The sequence below is a fragment of the Amphiura filiformis genome, unplaced genomic scaffold (assembly GCF_039555335.1).
Source record: "Amphiura filiformis unplaced genomic scaffold, Afil_fr2py scaffold_83, whole genome shotgun sequence".
Lineage (NCBI taxonomy): Eukaryota > Metazoa > Echinodermata > Ophiuroidea > Amphilepidida > Amphiuridae > Amphiura > Amphiura filiformis.
This window is the reverse complement of record NW_027305547.1, coordinates 56,039-72,897: the sequence shown is the minus strand read 5'-3', so window position 1 is coordinate 72,897 and position 16,859 is coordinate 56,039. Positions and strand designations below refer to the sequence as shown.

Sequence of the window (16,859 nt, the reverse complement as noted above, 5' to 3'; positions counted from 1 at the left end):
CTTCTCTGGCAGCTAGTGTTGTTGACAATCAATGAGATTGATATACATCATGAGGGAATGCTAGCAACTTGTGTAAGTACTTGAGGTGTGATAAGCCAATGATGCCATTGTGAAATCTAATCATTATGTCCTATTTTGTGTCTGATGCAGGGATCCAACTCCTGAGCCATGTGAAGAATTCTGTTCTATCCATGACACTGACACAGAAGCAGATATCGATGCCAGGAATACAGATCCATTGGTTGTGATATCACTTAGGACATTATCTGCACAGGTGCATACATTGCTACAACTACATGATGGTAGAATTCCATTTATAAGGTATGATATCAGGGGTTTATATGGGTATGCCAGGAATACAGATCCATTGGTTGTGATATCACTAAGGACATTCTCTGCACAGGTGCATACATTGCTACAACTACATGATGGTAGAATTCCATTTATAAGGTATGATATCAGGGGTTTATATGGGTATGCCAGGAATACAGATCCATTGGTTGTGATATCACTAAGGACATTCTCTGCACAGGTGCATACATTGCTACAACTACATGATGGTAGAATTCCATTTATAAGGTATGATATCAGGGGTTTATATGGGTATGCCAGGAATACTGATCCATTGGTTGTGATATCACTTAGGACATTCTCAGCACAGGTGCATACATTGCTACAACTACATGATGGTAGAATTCCATTTATAAGGTATGATATCAGGGGTTTATATGGGTATGCCAGGAATACAGATCCATTGGTTGTGATATCACTTAGGACATTCTCTACACAGGTGCATACATTGCTACAACTACATGATGGTAGAATTCCATTTATAAGGTATGATATCAGGGATTTATATGGGTATGCCAGGAATACTGATCCATTGGTTGTGATATCACTTAGGACATTCTCAGCACAGGTACATACATTGCTACAACTACATGATGGTAGAATTCCATTTATAAGGTATGATATCAGGGGTTTATATGGGTATGCCAGGAATACAGATCCATTGGTTGTGATATCACTAAGGACATTCTCTGCACAGGTGCATACATTGCTACAACTACATGATGGTAGAATTCCATTTATAAGGTATGATATCAGGGGTTTATATGGGTATGCCAGGAATACAGATCCATTGGTTGTGATATCACTTAGGACATTCTCTGCACAGGTGCATACATTGCTACAACTACATGATGGTAGAATTCCATTTATAAGGTATGATATCAGGGGTTTATATGGGTATGCCATGAATACTGATCCATTGGTTGTGATATCACTTAGGACATTCTCTGCACAGGTGCATACATTGCTACAACTACATGATGGTAGAATTCCATTTATAAGGTATGATATCAGGGGTTTATATGGGTATGCCAGGAATACTGATCCATTGGTTGTGATATCACTTAGGACATTCTCAGCACAGGTGCATACATTGCTACAACTACATGATGGTAGAATTCCATTTATAAGGTATGATATCAGGGGTTTATATGGGTATGCCAGGAATACAGATCCATTGGTTGTGATATCACTTAGGACATTCTCTGCACAGGTGCATACATTGCTACAACTACATGATGGTAGAATTCCATTTATAAGGTATGATATCAGGGGTTTATATGGGTATGCCAGGAATACAGATCCATTGGTTGTGATATCACTTAGGACATTCTCTGCACAGGTGCATACATTGCTACAACTACATGATGGTAGAATTCCATTTATAAGGTATGATATCAGGGTTTATATGGGTATGCCAGGAATACTGATCCATTGGTTGTGATATCACTTAGGACATTCTCAGCACAGGTGCATACATTGCTACAACTACATGATGGTAGAATTCCATTTATAAGGTATGATATCAGGGGTTTATATGGGTATGCCAGGAATACAGATCCATTGGTTGTGATATCACTTAGGACATTCTCTGCACAGGTGCATACATTGCTACAACTACATGATGGTAGAATTCCATTTATAAGGTATGATAATCAATCAATCAATCAAGCAAGCAAGCAAGCAAGCAATCTTGAGTTGGTCTTTTCATTGTCAGTGAGCTAAGGAAGCAAGCAACCAATCCAGACCTAATCGGCAGTATAATTAACAACATAATCAACACCAAATCAACCAACCATTATTCTATCAATCAAATTATCAATCAATTGATTGATAAATAACTTTTCATTCTATCAATCAATCAATCCAATCAATCAAGGAAGCAATCAACCAATCAAGAGTCCATCAACAGTCAAATCAACATTAATCAGTCAAGTCAACATCAATCAATCATTTTAATTGAATCAATATAAATCGTTTTTGCAGCTTCCCCATCTGTTACACTGCTGAATTCAGTCCATTTGTGATCAACCCGGAGCAGGGCGTCCCATTGGAGCATCTTATCACATGTATACAAGGTGTGCGTGTTGGTATCAGCAGGGATGGCTTCAAGACCGTATGCTGGTCACAGACTAGGACAGTCCCAGAGAATGAAACTGGACAAGGTAATGTAATACAATTGTATGAAGCAAGTCTGAGTGGGTTTGTATTACAGAGATGCCACTTTTGAGGATTTTTGCCAAGGCCAAATGTGATGCGATCAAGCAAAATGAGTCGAATGTCGGGAATGTTGATTTTGAGATATAGGCAACAATAGTGTTCAACTTCCTTTGTATTTTATTGTTCTGAGCAACACTAAAATGACCAATTATTAGTGTAATTATGAATATGATGGGGATTTCAGCAAAATAAAGCTCGCAGAATGATTCATGTCATGAAATTGAAAACTGAATTATGATTTTGATCGACATCAGACTCATTTAGCTTGATCGCATCACAAATTGCAGCGCTTTTATTTAGTTTTATTTTGAGACACTCATTCGTAATTTAATTGAGCTTCATATTTAGCAACACAGCAGCCCTTTTCCCCTTCTTGCCAATAAGCACCGTATCCTTCACTTTTAAGCCATTCCTAAAAAAAGTCCTTTGTGGGGATCACTGATTGCGCCTTTAATATTTCGAGAATAAAGGTATTGTTTTTAGCTGCTGGAGTGCATCTTTTGTCTCATATAACACAGGCGACATCATTATTTTAAGTAAAGCCGAGTTGTTTTACGCCAAAAATAATTTCAATTCAAATAAAAATATCATACAAATTTTAATCAAATTAAATCCTACATTTTGCAAGGAATTACCTATGGCTTAAAATTGATCAGTCCCGTTGTTGCTGTGTGCCTTCGTTTGGTCCAAATAGTGAGTACGCGTATTGCGTCGACGCACATGCGCTGTCCCGTGTGATATCGTGTCATATCACACGGGTAAAGCTGGGTAAGAACCAATAAGATTGCAGGAATGTTCTCAAATGTTTAATATTGATATTCATTCTCTTCACACAGTGTCAAGAAGTGGTACACCATTACTACCTACCCAGCTATTCCAATTCAGTAAAGAAGCAGTAGAACTTCTCAAACATAGTCCAAGATGCCGGCTAGCGTTCTCCAAGTTCTTTGTGGGGATCACTGATTGCACCTTTAATATTGATATTTATTCTCTTCACACAGTGTCAAGAAGTGGTACACCATTACTACCTACCCAGCTATTCCAATTCAGTAAAGAAGCAGTAGAACTTCTCAAGCACAGTCCAAGATGCCGGCTAGCGTTCTCCAAGTTCTTTGTGGGGATCACTGATTGCGCCTTTAATATTGATATTTATTCTCTTCACACAGTGTCAAGAAGTGGTACACCATTACTACCTACCCAGCTATTCCAATTCAGTAAAGAAGCAGTAGAACTTCTCAAGCACAGTCCAAGATGTCGGCTAGCGTTCTCCAAGTTCTTTGTGGGGATCACTGATTGCACCTTTAATATTGATATTTATTCTCTTCACACAGTGTCAAGAAGTGGTACACCATTACTACCTACCCAGCTATTCCAATTCAGTAAAGAAGCAGTAGAACTTCTCAAGCACAGTCCAAGATGCCGGCTAGCGTTCTCCAAGTTCTTTGTGGGGATCACTGATTGCACCTTTAATATTGATATTTATTCTCTTCACACAGTGTCAAGAAGTGGTACACCATTACTACCTACCCAGCTATTCCAATTCAGTAAAGAAGCAGTAGAACTTCTCAAGCATAGCCCAAGATGCCGGCTAGCATTCTCCAAGTTCTTTGTGGGGATCACTGATTGCGCCTTTAATATTGATATTCATTCTCTTCACACAGTGTCAAGAAGTGGTACCCCATTACTACCTACCCAACTATTCCAATTCAGTAAAGAAGCAGTAGAACTTCTCAAGCATAGCCCAAGATGCCGGCTAGCGTTCTCCAAGTTCATCCCAGCATATCATCACCATTTTGGACGCCAGTGTCGTGTGGCTGATTATGGCTATTTGAAGCTTGTTGAACTGTTTGAAGCTATTTCACATGTACTTCAGGTAAAGAAGTTTACATCCCTTGTCACTTTAGGGGGAGAATTATTACTTAGAGCTGATATTTCCTAGTCCACATACCTTAGTTCTTCTCTCCGCAAGTTTAGTAGTGACGTGTGCTCTGTTATCGGAATCACAGCATAATATTATGCTCGTGTAAAGGCGGCATCAGAATGCTCTTGCTCATTTCAGGGATGCCTTTTGACATTACTACCAAACTTAAATTGAGAATAACTCTAAAACTACTTCTGGGGTCCATTTTACTAAACATTTAACGCTTCGTTACTCAAGTAACCATTTGTAAAGTTACGAATACCCAATACTAGACGTAACTTTACAAAGGGTCCCAAGGAAGAACAACTTTGTTGATTTGGGCCTCCGTGGTGAAATAAAGCTTCCTATCCTATCCTATTACTTACGAAGGGTACAGTTCGTAAGTAAGATTAGTGAAATGGAACTTGTGACTTGTCGTAACTTACGAATGATTTCGAGACCTACAAAGCTTTGTAAAGTTTATTGAAATGGACCGCAGGTGTGACATGGATAACGTGGGCAAAGATATAATCTCTTGTATTGTAAAGGGAGCGGAGGGGTGTGGTGAGGAGGAGCAGGAATGGGGGGGGGGAGGCGTTGAAGATAACATTTTTATGATTCACTCTGTATTCAGATGCATTGTCAGATATAAAATCTTCAATGTTCTGCCATGCGCAAGTTAATTTGTTGTATAATTTTTGAATCATCACACCAATTTCACAAAATACTTTAAAAGCAAGCTGTTAGCTCTAATCCTCGATTTACATGTTAACCCCAACTGCTCCACCTTGGCATGTAAGAATTATTTTGATTGGTTGTAAAGAGGAACTATATCATGTATTGAACCAATCAGAAATATGGTAAAAATAGTCAGTCGGGCTGAAGCAGGATTAAGCTTAAAATTGTAAAATGATCTATAAGCTGTATTTTGATTGGCTACTCAGATGATTATATGCAATTAACCAATCAGGGGCACTGTAATAAAGGCAGTAGAGCCCATTGGTTAATTATTTCTTTCCTCACATCTCATATCATGTCATCATTATCACTCAGATACTTGGAGCAACAGAGAACAAGCTGTTAGTTCTCACCCATCGTGCTCAAGTGAAACGCTTCTCACAGGATCTTCTCAAAGTTCTCAAGTCTCAAGCCAGTAAGGAAGTCAGCCTGCAGGAGTTTTCATCAGCCTATCACAGGACATTTGGGAGACCATTTGAAGTTGTTGATTATGGTGTGTGTGATGTACAAGATTTACTGATAGAGGTCCCTGAAGGAATGCTAACAGTAAGTGAAACTGTAACACTGGCTATATGAATAATGAATAGAGAGAGGCCATTAAGTTGTTGATTATGGTGTGTGTGATGTACAAGATTTACTGATAGAGGTCCCTGAAGGAATGCTAACAGTAAGTGAGACTGTAACACTGGCTATATGAATAATGAATAGAGAGAGGCCATTAAGTTGTTGATTATGGTGTGTGTGATGTACAAGATTAACTGATAGAGGTCCCTGAAGGAATGCTAACAGTAGGTGAGACTGTAACACTGGCTATATGAATAATGAATAGAGAGAGGCCATTAAGTTGTTGATTATGGTGTGTGTGATGTACAAGATTTACTGATAGAGGTCCCTGAAGGAATGCTAACAGTAAGTGAGACTGTAACACTGGCTATATGAATAATGAATAGAGAGAGGCCATTAAGTTGTTGATTATGGTGTGTGTGATGTACAAGATTAACTGATAGAGGTCCCTGAAGGAATGCTAACAGTAAGTGAGACTGTAACACTGGCTATATGAATAATGAATAGAGAGAGGCCATTAAGTTGTTGATTATGGTGTGTGTGATGTACAAGATTTACTGATAGAGGTCCCTGAAGGAATGCTAACAGTAAGTGAGACTGTAACACTGGCTATATGAATAATGAATAGAGAGAGGCCATTGTTGTTAAGTTGTTGATTATGGTGTGTGTGATGTACAAGATTTACTGATAGAGGTCCCTGAAGGAATGCTAACAGTAGGTGAGACTGTAACACTGGCTATATGAATAATGAATAGAGAGAGGCCATTAAGTTGTTGATTATGGTGTGTGTGATGTACAAGATTTACTGATAGAGGTCCCTGAAGGAATGCTAACAGTAGGTGAGACTGGCTATATGAATAATGAATAGAGAGAGGCCATTAAGTTGTTGATTATGGTGTGTGTGATGTACAAGATTTACTGATAGAGGTCCCTGAAGGAATGCTAACAGTAAGTGAGACTGTAACACTGGCTATATGAATAATGAATAGAGAGAGGCCATTAAGTTGTTGATTATGGTGTGTGTGATGTACAAGATTTACTGATAGAGGTCCCTGAAGGAATGCTAACAGTAGGTGAGACTGTAACACTGGCTATATGAATAATGAATAGAGAGAGGCCATTAAGTTGTTGATTATGGTGTGTGTGATGTACAAGATTTACTGATAGAGGTCCCTGAAGGAATGCTAACAGTAAGTGAGACTGTAACACTGGCTATATGAATAATGAATAGAGAGAGGCCATTAAGTTGTTGATTATGGTGTGTGTGATGTACAAGATTTACTGATAGAGGTCCCTGAAGGAATGCTAACAGTAAGTGAGACTGTAACACTGGCTATATGAATAATGAATAGAGAGAGGCCATTAAGTTGTTGATTATGGTGTGTGTGATGTACAAGATTAACTGATAGAGGGTCCCTGAAGGAATGCTAACAGTAGGTGAGACTGTAACACTGGCTATATGAATAATGAATAGAGAGAGGCCATTCAGTTGTTGATTATGGTGTGTGTGATGTACAAGATTTACTGATAGAGGTCCCTGAAGGAATGCTAACAGTAAGTGAGACTGTAACACTGGCTATATGAATAATGAATAGAGAGAGGCCATTAAGTTGTTGATTATGGTGTGTGTGATGTACAAGATTTACTGATAGAGGTCCCTGAAGGAATGCTAACAGTAAGTGAGACTGTAACACTGGCTATATGAATAATGAATAGAGAGAGGCCATTAAGTTGTTGATTATGTGTGTGTGATGTACAAGATTTACTGATAGAGGTCCCTGAAGGAATGCTAACAGTAGGTGAGACTGTAACACTGGCTATATGAATAATGAATAGAGAGAGGCCATTAAGTTGTTGATTATGGTGTGTGTGATGTACAAGATTTACTGATAGAGGTCCCTGAAGGAATGCTAACAGTAAGTGAGACTGTAACACTGGCTATATGAATAATGAATAGAGAGAGGCCATTAAGTTGTTGATTATGGTGTGTGTGATGTACAAGATTTACTGATAGAGGTCCCTGAAGGAATGCTAACAGTAAGTGAGACTGTAACACTGGCTATATGAATAATGAATAGAGAGAGGCCATTAAGTTGTTGATTATGGTGTGTGTGATGTACAAGATTTACTGATAGAGGTCCCTGAAGGAATGCTAACAGTAAGTGAGACTGTAACACTGGCTATATGAATAATGAATAGAGAGAGGCCATTAAGTTGTTGATTATGGTGTGTGTGATGTACAAGATTTACTGATAGAGGTCCCTGAAGGAATGCTAACAGTAGGTGAGACTGTAACACTGGCTATATGAATAATGAATAGAGAGAGGCCATCGAGATGTTGATTATGGTGTGTGTGATGTACAAGATTTACTGATAGAGGTCCCTGAAGGAATGCTAACAGTAGGTGAGACTGTAACACTGGCTATATGAATAATGAATAGAGAGAGGCCATTAAGTTGTTGATTATGGTGTGTGTGATGTACAAGATTTACTGATAGATAGAGGTCCCTGAAGGAATGCTAACAGTAAGTGAGACTGTAACACTGGCTATATGAATAATGAATAGAGAGAGGCCATTAAGTTGTTGATTATGGTGTGTGTGATGTACAAGATTAACTGATAGAGGTCCCTGAAGGAATGCTAACAGTAGGTGAGACTGTAACACTGGCTATATGAATAATGAATAGAGAGAGGCCATTAAGTTGTTGATTATGGTGTGTGTGATGTACAAGATTTACTGATAGAGGTCCCTGAAGGAATGCTAACAGTAGGTGAGACTGTAACACTGGCTATATGAATAATGAATAGAGAGAGGCCATTAAGTTGTTGATTATGGTGTGTGTGATGTACAAGATTAACTGATAGAGGTCCCTGAAGGAATGCTAACAGTAGGTGAGACTGTAACACTGGCTATATGAATAATGAATAGAGAGAGGCCATTAAGTTGTTGATTATGGTGTGTGTGATGTACAAGATTTACTGATAGAGGTCCCTGAAGGAATGCTAACAGTAGGTGAGACTGTAACACTGGCTATATGAATAATGAATAGAGAGAGGCCATTAAGTTGTTGATTATGGTGTGTGTGATGTACAAGATTAACTGATAGAGGTCCCTGAAGGAATGCTAACAGTAAGTGAGACTGTAACACTGGCTATATGAATAATGAATAGAGAGAGGCCATTAAGTTGTTGATTATGGTGTGTGTGATGTACAAGATTTACTGATAGAGGTCCCTGAAGGAATGCTAACAGTAGGTGAGACTGTAACACTGGCTATATGAATAATGAATAGAGAGAGGCCATTAAGTTGTTGATTATGGTGTGTGTGATGTACAAGATTTACTGATAGAGGTCCCTGAAGGAATGCTAACAGTAGGTGAGACTGTAACACTGGCTATATGAATAATGAATAGAGAGAGGCCATTAAGTTGTTGATTATGGTGTGTGTGATGTACAAGATTTACTGATAGAGGTCCCTGAAGGAATGCTAACAGTAGGTGAGACTGTAACACTGGCTATATGAATAATGAATAGAGAGAGGCCATTAAGTTGTTGATTATGGTGTGTGTGATGTACAAGATTAACTGATAGAGGTCCCTGAAGGAATGCTAACAGTAAGTGAGACTGTAACACTGGCTATATGAATAATGAATAGAGAGAGGCCATTAAGTTGTTGATTATGGTGTGTGTGATGTACAAGATTTACTGATAGAGGTCCCTGAAGGAATGCTAACAGTAAGTGAGACTGTAACACTGGCTATATGAATAATGAATAGAGAGAGGCCATTAAGTTGTTGATTATGGTGTGTGTGATGTACAAGATTTACTGATAGAGGTCCCTGAAGGAATGCTAACAGTAGGTGAGACTGTAACACTGGCTATATGAATAATGAATAGAGAGAGGCCATTAAGTTGTTGATTATGGTGTGTGTGATGTACAAGATTTACTGATAGAGGTCCCTGAAGGAATGCTAACAGTAGGTGAGACTGTAACACTGGCTATATGAATAATGAATAGAGAGAGGCCATTAAGTTGTTGATTATGGTGTGTGTGATGTACAAGATTTACTGATAGAGGTCCCTGAAGGAATGCTAACAGTAGGTGAGACTGTAACACTGGCTATATGAATAATGAATAGAGAGAGGCCATTATTTTGTTGATTATGGTGTGTGTGATGTACAAGATTTACTGATAGAGGTCCCTGAAGGAATGCTAACAGTAAGTGAGACTGTAACACTGGCTATATGAATAATGAATAGAGAGAGGCCATTAAGTTGTTGATTATGGTGTGTGTGATGTACAAGATTTACTGATAGAGGTCCCTGAAGGAATGCTAACAGTAAGTGAGACTGTAACACTGGCTATATGAATAATGAATAGAGAGAGGCCATTAAGTTGTTGATTATGGTGTGTGTGATGTACAAGATTAACTGATAGAGGTCCCTGAAGGAATGCTAACAGTAGGTGAGACTGTAACACTGGCTATATGAATAATGAATAGAGAGAGGCCATTAAGTTGTTGATTATGGTGTGTGTGATGTACAAGATTTACTGATAGAGGTCCCTGAAGGAATGCTAACAGTAGGTGAGACTGTAACACTGGCTATATGAATAATGAATAGAGAGAGGCCATTAAGTTGTTGATTATGGTGTGTGTGATGTACAAGATTTACTGATAGAGGTCCCTGAAGGAATGCTAACAGTAAGTGAGACTGTAACACTGGCTATATGAATAATGAATAGAGAGAGGCCATTAAGTTGTTGATTATGGTGTGTGTGATGTACAAGATTTACTGATAGAGGTCCCTGAAGGAATGCTAACAGTAAGTGAGACTGTAACACTGGCTATATGAATAATGAATAGAGAGAGGCCATTAAGTTGTTGATTATGGTGTGTGTGATGTACAAGATTAACTGATAGAGGTCCCTGAAGGAATGCTAACAGTAAGTGAGACTGTAACACTGGCTATATGAATAATGAATAGAGAGAGGCCATTAAGTTGTTGATTATGGTGTGTGTGATGTACAAGATTTACTGATAGAGGTCCCTGAAGGAATGCTAACAGTAGGTGAGACTGTAACACTGGCTATATGAATAATGAATAGAGAGAGGCCATTAAGTTGTTGATTATGGTGTGTGTGATGTACAAGATTTACTGATAGAGGTCCCTGAAGGAATGCTAACAGTAAGTGAGACTGTAACACTGGCTATATGAATAATGAATAGAGAGAGGCCATTAAGTTGTTGATTATGGTGTGTGTGATGTACAAGATTTACTGATAGAGGTCCCTGAAGGAATGCTAACAGTAAGTGAGACTGTAACACTGGCTATATGAATAATGAATAGAGAGAGGCCATTAAGTTGTTGATTATGGTGTGTGTGATGTACAAGATTTACTGATAGAGGTCCCTGAAGGAATGCTAACAGTAGGTGAGACTGTAACACTGGCTATATGAATAATGAATAGAGAGAGGCCATTAAGTTGTTGATTATGGTGTGTGTGATGTACAAGATTTACTGATAGAGGTCCCTGAAGGAATGCTAACAGTAAGTGAGACTGTAACACTGGCTATATGAATAATGAATAGAGAGAGGCCATTAAGTTGTTGATTATGGTGTGTGTGATGTACAAGATTAACTGATAGAGGTCCCTGAAGGAATGCTAACAGTAGGTGAGACTGTAACACTGGCTATATGAATAATGAATAGAGAGAGGCCATTAAGTTGTTGATTATGGTGTGTGTGATGTACAAGATTTACTGATAGAGGTCCCTGAAGGAATGCTAACAGTAGGTGAGACTGTAACACTGGCTATATGAATAATGAATAGAGAGAGGCCATTAAGTTGTTGATTATGGTGTGTGTGATGTACAAGATTTACTGATAGAGGTCCCTGAAGGAATGCTAACAGTAAGTGAGACTGTAATACTGGCTATATGAATAATGAATAGAGAGAGGCCATTAAGTTGTTGATTATGGTGTGTGTGATGTACAAGATTAACTGATAGAGGTCCCTGAAGGAATGCTAACAGTAGGTGAGACTGTAACACTGGCTATATGAATAATGAATAGAGAGAGGCCATTAAGTTGTTGATTATGGTGTGTGTGATGTACAAGATTTACTGATAGAGGTCCCTGAAGGAATGCTAACAGTAGGTGAGACTGTAACACTGGCTATATGAATAATGAATAGAGAGAGGCCATTAAGTTGTTGATTATGGTGTGTGTGATGTACAAGATTAACTGATAGAGGTCCCTGAAGGAATGCTAACAGTAGGTGAGACTGTAACACTGGCTATATGAATAATGAATAGAGAGAGGCCATTAAGTTGTTGATTATGGTGTGTGTGATGTACAAGATTTACTGATAGAGGTCCCTGAAGGAATGCTAACAGTAGGTGAGACTGTAACACTGGCTATATGAATAATGAATAGAGAGAGGCCATTAAGTTGTTGATTATGGTGTGTGTGATGTACAAGATTAACTGATAGAGGTCCCTGAAGGAATGCTAACAGTAAGTGAGACTGTAACACTGGCTATATGAATAATGAATAGAGAGAGGCCATTAAGTTGTTGATTATGGTGTGTGTGATGTACAAGATTTACTGATAGAGGTCCCTGAAGGAATGCTAACAGTAGGTGAGACTGTAACACTGGCTATATGAATAATGAATAGAGAGAGGCCATTAAGTTGTTGATTATGGTGTGTGTGATGTACAAGATTTACTGATAGAGGTCCCTGAAGGAATGCTAACAGTAAGTGAGACTGTAACACTGGCTATATGAATAATGAATAGAGAGAGGCCATTAAGTTGTTGATTATGGTGTGTGTGATGTACAAGATTTACTGATAGAGGTCCCTGAAGGAATGCTAACAGTAGGTGAGACTGTAACACTGGCTATATGAATAATGAATAGAGAGAGGCCATTAAGTTGTTGATTATGGTGTGTGTGATGTACAAGATTAACTGATAGAGGTCCCTGAAGGAATGCTAACAGTAGGTGAGACTGTAACACTGGCTATATGAATAATGAATAGAGAGAGGCCATTAAGTTGTTGATTATGGTGTGTGTGATGTACAAGATTTACTGATAGAGGTCCCTGAAGGAATGCTAACAGTAAGTGAGACTGTAACACTGGCTATATGAATAATGAATAGAGAGAGGCCATTAAGTTGTTGATTATGGTGTGTGTGATGTACAAGATTAACTGATAGAGGTCCCTGAAGGAATGCTAACAGTAAGTGAGACTGTAACACTGGCTATATGAATAATGAATAGAGAGAGGCCATTAAGTTGTTGATTATGGTGTGTGTGATGTACAAGATTAACTGATAGAGGTCCCTGAAGGAATGCTAACAGTAAGTGAGACTGTAACACTGGCTATATGAATAATGAATAGAGAGAGGCCATTAAGTTGTTGATTATGGTGTGTGTGATGTACAAGATTTACTGATAGAGGTCCCTGAAGGAATGCTAACAGTAAGTGAGACTGTAACACTGGCTATATGAATAATGAATAGAGAGAGGCCATTAAGTTGTTGATTATGGTGTGTGTGATGTACAAGATTAACTGATAGAGGTCCCTGAAGGAATGCTAACAGTAAGTGAGACTGTAACACTGGCTATATGAATAATGAATAGAGAGAGGCCATTAAGTTGTTGATTATGGTGTGTGTGATGTACAAGATTTACTGATAGAGGTCCCTGAAGGAATGCTAACAGTAGGTGAGACTGTAACACTGGCTATATGAATAATGAATAGAGAGAGGCCATTAAGTTGTTGATTATGGTGTGTGATGTACAAGATTTACTGATAGAGGTCCCTGAAGGAATGCTAACAGTAGGTGAGACTGTAACACTGGCTATATGAATAATGAATAGAGAGAGGCCATTAAGTTGTTGATTATGGTGTGTGTGATGTACAAGATTTACTGATAGAGGTCCCTGAAGGAATGCTAACAGTAAGTGAGACTGTAACACTGGCTATATGAATAATGAATAGAGAGAGGCCATTAAGTTGTTGATTATGGTGTGTGTGATGTACAAGATTTACTGATAGAGGTCCCTGAAGGAATGCTAACAGTAAGTGAGACTGTAACACTGGCTATATGAATAATGAATAGAGAGAGGCCATTAAGTTGTTGATTATGGTGTGTGTGATGTACAAGATTAACTGATAGAGGTCCCTGAAGGAATGCTAACAGTAGGTGAGACTGTAACACTGGCTATATGAATAATGAATAGAGAGAGGCCATTAAGTTGTTGATTATGGTGTGTGTGATGTACAAGATTTACTGATAGAGGTCCCTGAAGGAATGCTAACAGTAAGTGAGACTGTAACACTGGCTATATGAATAATGAATAGAGAGAGACCATTTGAAGTTGTTGATTATGTGTGTGTGATGTACAAGATTTACTGATAGAGGTCCCTGAAGGAATGCTAACAGTAGGTGAGACTGTAACACTGGCTATATGAATAATGAATAGAGAGAGGCCATTAAGTTGTTGATTATGGTGTGTGTGATGTACAAGATTAACTGATAGAGGTCCCTGAAGGAATGCTAACAGTAAGTGAGACTGTAACACTGGCTATATGAATAATGAATAGAGAGAGGCCATTAAGTTGTTGATTATGGTGTGTGATGATGTACAAGATTTACTGATAGAGGTCCCTGAAGGAATGCTAACAGTAGGTGAGACTGTAACACTGGCTATATGAATAATGAATAGAGAGAGGCCATTAAGTTGTTGATTATGGTGTGTGTGATGTACAAGATTTACTGATAGAGGTCCCTGAAGGAATGCTAACAGTAGGTGAGACTGTAACACTGGCTATATGAATAATGAATAGAGAGAGGCCATTAAGTTGTTGATTATGGTGTGTGTGATGTACAAGATTTACTGATAGAGGTCCCTGAAGGAATGCTAACAGTAAGTGAGACTGTAACACTGGCTATATGAATAATGAATAGAGAGAGGCCATTAAGTTGTTGATTATGGTGTGTGTGATGTACAAGATTAACTTGATAGAGGTCCCTGAAGGAATGCTAACAGTAAGTGAAACTGTAACACTGGCTATATGAATAATGAATAGAGAGAGGCCATTAAGTTGTTGATTATGGTGTGTGTGATGTACAAGATTTACTGATAGAGGTCCCTGAAGGAATGCTAACAGTAAGTGAGACTGTAACACTGGCTATATGAATAATGAATAGAGAGAGGCCATTAAGTTGTTGATTATGGTGTGTGTGATGTACAAGATTTACTGATAGAGGTCCCTGAAGGAATGCTAACAGTAAGTGAGACTGTAACACTGGCTATATGAATAATGAATAGAGAGAGGCCATTAAGTTGTTGATTATGGTGTGTGTGATGTACAAGATTAACTGATAGAGGTCCCTGAAGGAATGCTAACAGTAGGTGAGACTGTAACACTGGCTATATGAATAATGAATAGAGAGAGGCCATTAAGTTGTTGATTATGGTGTGTGTGATGTACAAGATTTACTGATAGAGGTCCCTGAAGGAATGCTAACAGTAAGTGAGACTGTAACACTGGCTATATGAATAATGAATAGAGAGAGGCCATTAAGTTGTTGATTATGGTGTGTGTGATGTACAAGATTAACTGATAGAGGTCCCTGAAGGAATGCTAACAGTAAGTAAAAGTTGTAACACTGGTTGAGTAAACGCTGCTCACTGATAGATTGAGCCCATATTTTAAAACTCGTAGCGAGACCAATAAATATTGGGCGTAAAGCATCCAATTTTATCATTATTATGTTTTAGATCCAATATTTTAACACACTTGTATCAACTAAAATCAGTTGTCGGTTACAAATGGCTGTGTTTATCCATAAAGGCCTTGCATGATGTGACGTATCATCCCGTAAATATGGCGGACTACTCAAATGCATTCAACAAAAGCATGATTGCAATCTACCGTGACAGTTCGCTCTCACACACATAACCCTGCACTACGATCAAATAGGTTGATGACAACATTTGATTGAATGGACTGCACTCCGCCATAACTACGGTGAAGGACACTGGTTCAAATCCTTTGTTTGGAGCCAATCGATAAAATGATGCAGAGCCTCTATACTTGTATGAGATTTAAAAAAAAATAACAAAGACTAAATTTCTTAACTTGTTATTATTTACAATTGATTACCAGGTGTCATGGAATGGTGACGACACAAAGATTTTCATACCAAGAAGAGGTGAGTTATCAAAGATATTGCACCCAAAACCCAGGGGGGGGGGGGCACTGATCATTGACAAGTGGTATCGTCCATGAAGCACTATACGTAACATGAATAGGGTATCTAAAACAAGCAAATATAAGGAAAGGTTACCCTGCTAATAAATCATGTATTTAGGGTCTTTTGAGAAAGATGATGTATGAAATTAGGTGAATTTTCTGACCTTCGGAGTTTTTAAGTGCTTTTCCCGTTATATGTAAAAGCAGACAGTTTAGAGTCAAGAAAATTGACAATTTACTTGATTTGGGAGTAAGTTAATGCCAATGTATTTAGAGTGCAGAAATGAAACTTGGCATTTTATTGTTTCAAATAATCAGAGCAAACTGCGGATGAACTAGTCAAGATGAAGAAATTTGGACGTGAAGTTGCCGACCTTCTGAGCCGTCAACCACGTTTCCGCATCCCATTCTCCAAGTTCATCCCTGCTTATCATCATTTCTTTGGACATCAGTGTCGTGTAGCTGAGTATGGATTCAACAAGCTAGCTGAGTTATTTGATGCTCTGTCTGATGTTGTCTTGGTAAGTATTACACACCTAGAACTTTTCAGCTTTTTAGCGGATTGCAGCTGTTTTGTTGCTCAAACTTATGCAATTTCTTTTTATTTCAGCCCAATTTGAACTCTTTTCCCTCTATTTCATGCTGTTTTTCAGCTTTGAGCATTTGTGAGCATTTTCAGCTTTTTTCATGTAAGGTCTGTTGGACCAAAAAGTAGCAGGACAAATTGGGATAGTCACAACTTGTGACTCACAAGGTTAATAGTAAACCCTACTCATTTTGAAACTGACTACAAGCTATGTGTCCAGGTATGGTGT

General features: G+C 38.5%; 1 protein-coding gene across 1 annotated transcript in view; it reads left to right on the top strand.

The window, feature by feature from the left end:
- LOC140144806 (meiosis regulator and mRNA stability factor 1-like) overlaps nucleotides 1-16,859 on the top strand; it is a 38,789-nt gene that overhangs the window by 16,448 nt on the left and 5,482 nt on the right. Inside the window, exons 16-21 of the mRNA XM_072166614.1 lie at nucleotides 151-321; nucleotides 2,338-2,553; nucleotides 4,243-4,444; nucleotides 5,525-5,755; nucleotides 15,958-16,003; nucleotides 16,363-16,565. Coding sequence (XP_072022715.1) covers nucleotides 151-321; nucleotides 2,338-2,553; nucleotides 4,243-4,444; nucleotides 5,525-5,755; nucleotides 15,958-16,003; nucleotides 16,363-16,565 — 1,069 coding nt within the window. The remainder of the gene's footprint in view (nucleotides 1-150; nucleotides 322-2,337; nucleotides 2,554-4,242; nucleotides 4,445-5,524; nucleotides 5,756-15,957; nucleotides 16,004-16,362; nucleotides 16,566-16,859) is intronic.